This window comes from Cydia pomonella, chromosome 25 (genome assembly GCF_033807575.1).
Source record: "Cydia pomonella isolate Wapato2018A chromosome 25, ilCydPomo1, whole genome shotgun sequence".
NCBI classification, from domain to species: domain Eukaryota; kingdom Metazoa; phylum Arthropoda; class Insecta; order Lepidoptera; family Tortricidae; genus Cydia; species Cydia pomonella.
In genome coordinates, this window is record NC_084727.1 from 4,518,540 (window position 1) to 4,530,272 (window position 11,733).

General features: G+C 36.2%; 1 protein-coding gene across 1 annotated transcript in view; it reads right to left on the minus strand.

Annotated features, from left to right (window-relative positions):
- The window catches only part of LOC133531285 (uncharacterized), a 36,041-nt gene extending 24,310 nt beyond the window's left edge, over positions 1-11,731 (minus strand). The window contains exons 1-5 of the mRNA XM_061869417.1: positions 11,134-11,731; positions 10,120-10,299; positions 7,931-8,046; positions 5,556-5,674; positions 3,554-3,720 (exon numbers count right to left, since the gene is read on the minus strand). Coding sequence (XP_061725401.1) covers positions 3,554-3,720; positions 5,556-5,674; positions 7,931-8,046; positions 10,120-10,299; positions 11,134-11,349 — 798 coding nt within the window. The 5' untranslated portion in view covers positions 11,350-11,731. The remainder of the gene's footprint in view (positions 1-3,553; positions 3,721-5,555; positions 5,675-7,930; positions 8,047-10,119; positions 10,300-11,133) is intronic.
- Between the last annotated feature and the right edge of the window lie 2 nt (positions 11,732-11,733).

Consider the following 11,733-nt stretch of genomic DNA (forward strand, 5'->3'; position numbering starts at 1 on the left):
AATTGAGAACCTCCTCCTTTTTTTGAAGTCGGTTAAAAAGTAAAATATCTTCTTTTGTTACTAGAATCAAAGAGAATTAAGAAGACCAAGAGTGCTCACTCCATACAACGGTTTTGTTACCAAAAATACTATTATTTTCGTAGTCTACATTTAGCGTCAAGTAGCGGAACTCTCAGTACTGCTACTCGACAATATCACGACAAACAAAAAGTCTAATGCTCAACGATTTTCATCTAATATTATAACCAGAGTAAGCGTAGGAGTTGAAAATATAGTTACGGTTACTCTGGTTATAATATTAGGTAGATGTCGACTACGAATATAATAAGCGTTTTGGTACCAAAACTGATGTATAGACTGAGCACGCTATGTACTTCTTATTTCTCTATGCTAGAATGGATGTCAATAAAAAGAATTCAATCAAAGAACAGTTACGAAAACTTGTCCTTTCAAGGAGCTCCACCCGACATCCTATCATCAGGCTTTGGAAACTAATCAAATATATAATTGTAAACGAAAATTTGAGCACTTGTGAATGGTTAAATATGATAAATTACCAATTTCAAATTTTGTTTTTAAAGTGATATTGATATTATGACACTTTTTACTACCAAGTTCTATTTTATTGTTAAGAAGTTATTGATTAGCTTCAAATTATAGATTTAGGAATACGTATTACGCAAAAAATTCGAAAAATAAGTAATTTAATTAACTTTAATATCCCTATACCAAACCGGATCCGGTCCGGCCGGATCCGGCCGGATCCGGCCGGATTATGGCCAAAATCCGGCCGGATCCGGCCGGATTGAAAATCAATCCGGTTTGCAATCCCTAATGTGAATATAGGTTTTATGTATCTAAAATAAACTAACTTTAAATTCTTTCTGCTTTAACCTAACCTTTTTAGTGTCTTTTTTGTGTAATTCGATATTAAATATATAAGTCTCTAAATTTTAAAGACTGGATACGTCTCTAACAAAGTATTTTTTATCTAATTTGGCGTTGAAACTCTAGGTCCATGGGGTCCCAGCGCGCACAAGTTTTTTGGAGAAATCGCGAAACGTCTGGTTGACGTAACTGGTGACCGAAGAGCTGGCGGCTTCCTCGCACAACGTATCAGTATTGCGATACAACGAGGAAATGCCGCCAGCATCCTTGGTACAATGCCTCAAGGGCCTATTTTAGATATAAGCTAGTTATAGTAATCATCTGTATATATCCATTATGTATATTGTTATTGTCAATAAATAGATTAAAACAAAAAAAAAAAAAAAATTGATTCCATATTTGTAATTGTTTTTCTGTGATTTTTGTTCATTTAAATTCTTGTAAAAAAATTACATGTAAAAGTGCCCCCGTGGCCTATTTGCTGAATAAATGTTTGATGTTGATATTTAAGATATACCCTATTTCTAAAACTTGTATAGGTATGTGATCGCAGTCAAATGTTTTCAAATTATCAAGTGGAAATTAAGCCGCCGGTAGTAGGTGACACGTGAAAAACTGCGTTTTTTTATTAGCAAAATTTTATTTTGTTTTGATTCTAAAGTTTGGTAAATAAAATAGTTCATAAATAAAGAAACATGTATACATATTTTAAGCACTTCTATTTAAACCTAAGCAGTTTTACAAGTTTTTCGGATATAAATACGAATGTCCGCTTTTCGGCCGTTTGGCTTCGGGCGCCACTATGGACTGCGCCACTGCGTGGGGAACGCAGGCACTTGCTGGCTACAATGCCGGATTTAGAGGTCTGGAGGCCTCGGGCAATAAAGGAGTGGAGGCCCCATGGCCCCAAATTTTTTCCAAATAAAATGTTAATTTTACCGAATTCTCTATTGTGGGGGGCCCCTCTTTTGTGGAGGCCCGGGGCAGTAGCCCCGGTTGCCCTCCCCTAAATCCGGCCCTGGCTGGCTAAGTATTCATTTAAAAACGAACGACTTTAGAAGCATTATTACTCACTGAGTGAACTACGAACGGCTGACCTGTAGCATAGACAAATATAAGTAAAGAAAGAGTGGTAACTCCATAGATCAGTTTTCTTACCAAAACGCGAATTATTTTGGTAGTCGACATCTAGCGTCAAGTGGTGAATTTATCAGTACCGCTACTTGACACCAGATGTCACAAGTGTCGCGACTGACGAATAAAGTATTGCCAAAACAATTTACAACCAATATTACAAGCAGAAGGAGTTGAAAATAGAATTCCGGTTAATCCGGGTATAATATTAGCTGAAAATTGTTGAGCATTAGAGTTTTCGTTCGTCGCGACACCTATTGTTAATTAGCAGTACTGATAAATTCCGCTACTTGAGACGCTAGATGTCGACTACGAAATAACTTGCGTTTTTGTAAGAAAATTAATGTATAGACTTACCACTCTTTCTTTACTTATATTTCTCTATGCCTGGAGCGAGGCCAGAAGGATTATATAGGTAAATAAACCAAAAGTATGCAGCTATTTAAGATACGCGAGCAGCCGCGATACCTTCATACTCGTGCGCGCCCCGGCCGCCGGGACCCGGCGGGGTGGTCAACAACACCTTCTCGTAACTCATGAGGCCCTGGTACTTGCTCCTTGCTAAATTCAATTTCTAGACAGTTTTTTTCTTGATTTTGGCCACCGTAGCCTATTATGACTAACAAACAAGGCTAAGCTGTTTCCGTAGTCTATGAATGTTGCTATATTAGGGGTGTCACATGTGCGTTTATGGCTTATGAAGCAATTATTTCTACTAGACAACCTAAAATAAATAATTAATTTGAGCTATCTTATTGTTTCGTCCTCTTGACCGCGGCGAGCTGTGATTGGTTAATTTCATTATAGTTGACTAAACCGTTCCTAAATGAATATTATAGTTGAGTTGGGATGAAAAATACCCAATACCAGTTTGTTATGCGAAATCGTAATTCAACCATTACAGTCGACGAGTCGAAAAACAACATTTTCATCTCTCCTGTTCGGAAAGTGTGATTTTCATGAGCAGATAGCCGGGTGGAAAATAGCTTTTCCCACACTAGGGTGGAAAGTATTTTTTTTTTAAAGTTATGATGAGCAAGCTTGTGCCATATAAAATAGACCCCGTGTCTGTACCTCCATTCATTTAAGGCGGTACAGACACCTATTGCTATCTCATTCTGTCTCTTGAAAAAAGCTATTCAAATCATTCTACTATTTCACTCATTCATGGTGGTACAGACACCTATTGCTATCTCTTTCTGTCTCTGGGTGGGTTGGGTTTTATAGACTGAATTCGTACCCAATTTATCGGGATTGTATCAAAAATCGTTTGCGATAAACTTTAACGAATTTAATTTCATTATTGTCATGTCGTTTACCTATCGCTGTAAGTATGTATCTGTTAATAATTAGTTCTAAAGAAATATATCTATAATAAACCTACATTTTTTTTGTTTGACTTTCCTCATCATAGTCGAAATGAAAAGTAGAGTGTTTAACTCGGGTAAAAGTAACCATCTCACCCTCGAACTATTATCTCGGCTGATATGGTTCACTTTCCACCCTTGGTTAACAATCTACTATTACTCACTGGCCAGAGAACTTCCCAATGTAGCACCGTCTGGGACCTGACCCCGTTGGCTTCCGGCTCCACTATGGACAGCGCCGCGACGGCGTCGTCCCACGAGCGGCGGTACGCGCCGTCCACTTGGATCATCGCGAAATCGCTGGCGGTCAGGTCTTTGTAACGCCCGTATACTGTAAGGGTAAAAACGGTATTTATGATATAAACGATTTTTTTCTCAAGTATTTTAAATTTGGTATTGTAGCGCCACCTATTTATCGTTTTTTTTTTTTTTTCTTTTTTTTTCTTTTTTTTTCTTTTTTTTTTTATTGGTATACTGGCGGACCCCAAACTAGGCTGAGCCTGTATCTCGGGACCCTTGAGTGCAATACATTGGCAATTTGTCGGATACTTTCTGGTATATGGAGATTTTGCTCCTTGCCTCTACCTTCTATAGTATTAAATTTACAAATAATGATTAAGGATAAGTCATGTCATTATTACATGTGTTAGTAAATGTGAGGAGAGACATATGAAAATTACAATTTTGTATTGGCAATTCCTTGTGTACGTAAAAGTCGGTGCAGAATTAGTTTAGACGGACTCTAGACGTGCGAATTTTCGACACGCGCTCCCTTGACACGCTAACATTGTATGGTGATAATCTTATCTAGCGTGTTACCTAATCACAGCCACTGTCTCAATTAATGTAATCAAGGCACTTATAGGTAAGATAACAATAACATAGGAGCATGATTAAAAGTTGTTTATAAAAAAAAAATTAGTAACAACAAAAAGTTTACAATACGCAGGTTGGTGTCTCTTTTTAAGTTTCGAGATACTTGTGTCAAGAGACACCGCGCTTCCACTATAGTGTAGCTTTATTGGTACAAGGCGAGTTTATATACATACAAAAGAAAGAATGTAGTTATCTTAAAGTAAAATACCTTCAAGAATTATTGTAAAACCTAGAAGTTAGAATACTCTGAAGAATATAGGAACCATTTTAAAGTGCAGTAGATGTCACTACTGTGGCTGACTGTGGGATACATTTCTTTGGACTTTCGAAGCGATTATTTTCCTATCGAATGATGTGCCACACTTTCATTTTGACATTTTTGTCTGAGTTTTTTTCATTACTTTTAGATACACCTATCTATATTGCTCACCTAAAATACTTTTTTTTAGTATTGAAGTAATGAAATAAATGCATTTGTATTTGTATTTTATACACAAAATACACATGTTTTCGAGTAAAATAGCTGTGACATAAGGACGAACAGATAGACAGACAGGCTAACAGACGGACCAAAGTTGACGAATTGTTTATATTGTTGTTTATTGTTGTTGTTATACATACATACCAGCACTTACAGATACACCTTACGTGCTAATAGTGTTATTATTAATATGTAATTGTATTTTCGTGTGATTATACACTCTAATATTATATTCAGTCAAATATTTAATTAAATATATTTATTGTAACATGACTATACAATTTGTAGAATACACTATAAAACTTAAAACCTAAATCTAAAAATAAATAATAAATAAATAAATAATAAATATTATATTATTATGTCATTATGAAATTACATTAAATTGTCATCATTATGTATGTCACATTAATAACTTAATTTTTATATTAACAAATATTACAGTACAAATCATCCAAACGAAATTTCGACCAATCATAATTATTTCACAGTAAAAATTAAATTCACACTAACAAAATAAACAATACATCATAATATAAACTGACCATAATAACAAACGATTTTTAACATTATGTCACATATTTTACAACAGAGCTAGGGGTTACAATACTTTCTAAGTAACGAGATGACGCACTTAAAAATTTTGTCTCTGAGGAGAAGAAAATGTCAAGCTGCTTGTCTCTGTCCAGTATGTCGTTTATCAATTTCAACGCGTAGTGTAGAGGAGAGGAGGCGAGCGCGCGCGTCCGCGTAGGAGGGATGGCGAACATCATACATCATCATACATCATACGAATGTACGGACGGTACCTTTATAAGCAAAGAGTCCCCCTGGCTTGTACTCTTTCCGCCAGATGATGACGTCATCTGCCTCCATATAAGGCACCCAGCCGTCCTCGGATGGGGGCGGGGGCTGTGTGTTAGAACAGCTGAAATAATATTATCATATTTATTATAGCGTAGATTTTTTATATCCTTTCTGAAGAATTTAAAAAATTGCACCTACATACATTTAAAAGAACATTGTTTGATCATTTAATTGAGAATTGTTACTATTCTGTAGATGAATATATTATCAATTGTAAATTATAATTCAATTTAAATTTTTCATTAATGTTATAATTTATAAAAAATGTATTTGAAATTTTGTTATGTATAGAATTGCATGAATAATTGTAGTGTGTAAGTTTAGGTTTTACATTTTGTACATAGTTAGTTTAGCTAGTTAGTAAGTAGCAATATTTGTACGCCAGTCATGGCAAATAAGAATCGTGCTGTAATTAAACATTGAACACCTTGTATATATACGCTTGTTTAACGCAAATAAACGATCATTCATTCATTCATAGGATTTCGTTTATTTGAACGGGAGAAAAATCGTCCGTTGACAGGTTACAGAGGTTTCCGAATTATCGTCTACAATGTTATATGGGGTGTTTATTTAGTCATCTACAATAATTTGCGGGGTGAATTATATATGCCATACTGAGCAACTTTTACTATGGAACCAACCCCGTAATTGCAAAAAAATTGCCTGTTTCATACATTTTGGCTGTCTGACCTAGACATTTTCTATAGGAGAGTAAATTTTTTTGCGATTTCGGGGTTGGTTAATACTGAAATACATTCCTGCTTCTGCGATTTCTAAACTGTGAGTTTCGCGCCTAATTTTCAAGACACAGAATCTTTGTGGCTAAAGAAACAGTTTTGGGACTATCAGTCGTTTTTTTTAGCCCAGTTTAAGGCAGTGCCCCGCGCCGACACCGTCCTGTTTACAGGGATCGCTATTATTGTACCAATAGTTGTTTCGGCGAACAGTCTCAGCGAAGTACAACATCTTGAGATACTCTTGTCGGTTGGATCAAGAGAGATTTCTTCTTTCCACTGGCAAATAATTAATAATACTTAATAATAATAGAGACGTTTATTCAATCAGTTTAAACATAGGTACATAATAAAAGTACACAATAATGCTTACAAACTAATTGAAAGGGATAGTGGCTCAGCTAATGTCTGCGCCAAAAGGCATTCTCATCAAGACAATTCTAAACACCCCAAACACAATTACTTAGCAATGTTTCATGTGGAAAATTTTAAATTGGGAAGTATTAGGTCAAATTTAGTTTACAGTACATATGGTGCTACTTTATAGCACTAGTGCGAAAAGTAGCATATTACGTTACTGTGTCGAACATTTAAAGGGCCATATGTACTGTAAAACGTTGTACGATACATGTGCGAATAGGTAATTCGCAACTCGTGTCGATTTAAAACACTCCCTTCGGTCGTGTTTTAATTTATCGCCACTCGTTTCGAATTTTCTATTTTTCGCACTTGTATCGTAATGTACTATTCTAAGATATGACACATAATATAGTACGTTTTTTTTGGGATTAGAAAGAAGGCAAGTGATTTTGACGTGTCTTCTTATAGGGACCGTGCGCGTTGGAGGGTCTGCCATCTTGTGGCCTGAATCGGAACCATAAACATGCACATGTATACGTCACGTGTTTTCTTGTGCATAGTTCTGCCATCTTGTGGGCTACATCGGAACAAAAAAACATCACATTTACGCCTCGCGCCAAAAATCTGACGGCTCCTGTGCTGCCTCCTACAGTACATGCACGCTCCCTATTAAAAATCATTTTTGAAAAATATGTCACAACAAATATGTAATAATCATATACGATCTTTTTCATTATTTTGCTTTCATAACATAAACTATTTTTTTAAAAGCGTTTTCATTGATTTTCAATAAAAAGACACGTCGAGATTGTTTGCCTTTTTACAAGCTTGTATTTACTTTCATCTGACCGTTGTCTGTTTGTAATCAAATCTTGCAAGTTAAATTTGATCCACTTCCCGGTTTCCGATTGAGCTAAAATTTGCATTCATATGTAAGCCGGGTGACAATGCAATATTATCGTACCATCGAGCTGATCTGACGATGGAGACAAGAGGTGGACATAGGAACTCTGTGATAAAACAACGCAACCTAATTGTGTTTGGGGTTTTTAGATTTTGCTAGTATTAGTAGCCTGTCGAAAGAAAAGTACAGTCAGCGATAAAAGCTTGTACCAAAAACGAAATTTTTGCCAAAAACTTATTTCTAATGCCAAAAAAACGAACTATAATATATACACATATTAACAAGGCAAGGTAATAAAAAAGCTTAAAAGACTTACGTGCAGTACAGTACGCCTGGCTGTTTCTTGTCGATGACGAGCCGCCGCCGGCAGCCGTGGCAGAAGAGAGTTGTTCGGGACAGCTCGTCCACCGTCTCAAAGTCATGGACCAGTGCCTGCAAATGACAATATTCATAAATGTGATGATAATTTTCTGTCCATTTTCAGTCACAGCAAACGTCTGCTCTAGAGTAAGATTTTTAAATGAAGCCTTCTAATTAAATATTTAGTTCTATTAAAGATTATTGTATAGACTCAGGCTAAGCTATCTCTGCAGGGTTTTTGGTAGAACTGTGTGAAAGTGTTATTTTAAGCATTGTAATTTCTAGAGGTGCGCCGAATATTCGGTAAATATTCGGTATTCGGCATATTCGGCATGATTTTCAATGTTCGGTATTCGGCCGAATTATTCGGTAAAACTGCCGAATATTTACCGAATAAACAAATGATATTTTATCTGATAATAAATAAATCATTCATACTATTTGTAGCTTATAAACGTTAAGTTATATATTTATTGATATTATTAGGGTTATAATAAAACAAAAAAACTTTACTTGTAAGCTTTATTATTCAGTTTAATCACATAATCAAAAATCACCATCACGATATCAACGTCTGTCACTAATTCGCCGTCAAACACAATTGCAAATGTTGACATTGACAATGCCAAGGAAGCATACACAATTAGACATATTATTTTACTAGAAATAAAAAGTTCAATAGTTAAAATTTAATAGCGGTAAATTATGATGCAGAAATACTAAACTTTCTGCTCGATCAGGTAGAAGGCGGTTTCGTTTCTTCGCATAAATATTACCCGCTTCAGAGAATAATCTTTCGCTGTAAACCGAAGAGCCAGGAGCTGCCAACCATTTTTTAGCGAGGTGCGCCATTAGTGGATATTTTGCTTTATTTTTTACCCACCATTCATAAGGACTTCTGTCCCGCTGAAGTAAATTCTCCTGGAGATATTTGTCCAATTCTGCAGCAATAGGACTTTTAGTTGTTTCGATGGTTTGGGATAAAGTTGGTTTTACTGATGCAACTTCCTCGAAGCAGCTCCAGAAATCTGCGTGAGTCTCGTTTCGAGGGATCGAAATCGCGCTCAGCGAGCCGCGCGCGGACCTGCATAAACCTGTTTAGTTTTACCGAATAATTTGGCCGAATATTCGGTTCGGTAAGATCTGAACCGAATGTTCGGCCGAATATTCGTATTCGGTGAAGTCTATATTCGGCGCATCACTAGTAATTTCATAGGAGTCTTATTATTATTACTTTTTTTTTATACACTAGCAGCTCTTGGAGCTGATGCGTGTGTATATTGCAGCACTTGTGTTTATTTTGCACTTTTATAAAGTTCTAAGATGTGTATCTAGTCTACTTTTTCAAGAGTTCCCCGACGGTGCACTAACAACAGTTTCTGGTAGAGAGTTCCACACATTTACTATACGATTTGGCAAGAAGTGTTTCCTAGGGTTACTAGCACATGAAGGTTTGATTTGTTTTTTAGAGTGTCCTCTCAACCTGACATTCTAGCTTGATATGTATAGGTCTTTAATATATTATACATTGTAGTGTCCAGGCAAGATTTTGTATGTCTTTTTTTTTTTTATACTACATCGGTGGCAAACAGGCATACGGCCCGCCTGATGGTAAGCAGTATCCGTAGCCTATGTACGCCTGCAACTCCAGAGGAGTTACATGCGCGTTGCCGACCCTAAACCCGCCCCCCCTAATTGAGCTCTGGCAACCTTACTCACCGGCAGGAACACAACACTATGAGTAGGGTCTAGTGTTATTTGGCTGCTGTTTTCTGTAAGGTGGAGGTACTTCTCCAGTTAGGCGCTGCTCTAGATCTGGAATGACATCCACTGGCTGTGCCCTACCACACAAAGCGAGATGACATTCACAATGCCCATACCTCTCTTTTGGACGTAGTTTAAGGACGTACCCGGGTCCAAAAATGTCTCAATAAGATCGCCTCGTTTCCTTCTGTCCTTACAAGAAATTGTAAGACCTAATTCCTGATAAGTTTAATGTACAAAATAACACTTGCACACTTTGCGCTATCAAAAACACTGCTGAGTTACCTTGACCTGACTCTAGTATGTCTCTGTTTAGTGAAACTATGACAAAAAATATATAATCGCTGTAAAAACAAAAAAAATAACAATTAGTCACTGTACCTCAAGGTCCTCATCACTGATGTCCTGGCTGCAGGGTGTCCCATCTTCATCATCATCATCCTGGTTGTAGGCAGCCACGGTAAAGGCCAGGGTGCGGTGCGGACGGAGAAGTGTCTGCCGCAGACACACCCACACCCGTACATGGTCACGGCGGCATCGCCTCACTACAGAGCTTACTAGCTGAAAATGTAAAATAGAATAGTTTTTTTTTGTTGTAAATTGTAGAATCTTATAGCAGCTCAACATATTTATTAATGAATGCACAGGCAGCATATAGCTGATATGTGCACATCAATGTCCTGCACTTGTCTTTTGTCCATATATAAGAAAAATTAGCAGTCAAATTTGAATTAAGTATGTTAGTAAGTAAACAGTTAATTGTACAAGAAAAAAGTAATATTGATTACATCATCAATGGTATAAGAAATATAATTTGATTAGATAGAAACAAAACAAAAGAAACTCTGTTCTGTTACATGTTGTGTTATATGATATGTATATTTTGGAGGCAATTTGTACTAGTATTAGTACCACAGGACACTAGATTTTAATGGAATAATAAGATCTAATTACACTCAGATAAGTAAGAAGTAATATCACCTTTGCTTTGTGCCTTTGTACTGCCTATCCTGTGTCATATTTATGTTCTGTGTTTTGTACAATAAGGAGTTTATAGATACATACATACATTGCGTTAACGTTGCTAACAAATCACAAATACCTAATAACGATTTTGCGATGTTATTAAACCAAGTAGTAAGATCTTATTATGATAAGTAAAATTTGGTGTTTGCAACAATTTTAAACTGATATAAATTACAAGTCTACTGCAGCGCCCCAACCAAATTAACACAGTAATGAAGATCTCACACCTTCAGTCGTCTACATAAATATAGTACGAAAATATTTGATCACATAACAGTCCAAGTACACACATTTAGGAGGAATCCAAATTAAGTCCAGTACGATTTTTGAAGAAAACAGTTTGTACACTGGGGTAAGTGAGGTTGTTACCTGTGTTCTGAAGCAGGCATTCCACAGCCTCGTTACGGTTAATTCGCGTAAAATAAGTCTTAATCTATAGGACGACATTGGGCCAGCTTTAAGGGCACCAAACACAGAATTTTTCCACTGACATTTTGACTTAGACACGCTAAAACTACGAATTTGTGAAGGACGAACAAGCAACGACTGAAATTGTACTATTTTATTGAGTGGTCTCCATAACATGTCTCGATAATATCAGTAATATTCCATAACCTCTGTAAACTGTAAGCGAGATAATGACATTCATGACAATCATGACAGTTGGGTTATTTTTTAATTATTTTCCGAGAGCTATTTAAGATATAACCAATTTGATGCCACAAAAATGATTCCACAATATTCACTGTACAACTGTACCTGATTATATTTTTGTATGAAAGAATATTCCACCATGTACAGCTATTTCCATAACAGAAAACTCAGAAAAAAGCCAACACTACTTTCATAAAAAGTTAAAGCCCTAAACACTTGAACTCGACTCGGTCAACTCAAATAATGTAAAAGAGAAATTTGATAAAAACGACATCTGTTGGCGAATGGTTGCACTCTGTTTTTAATAAGTTTATT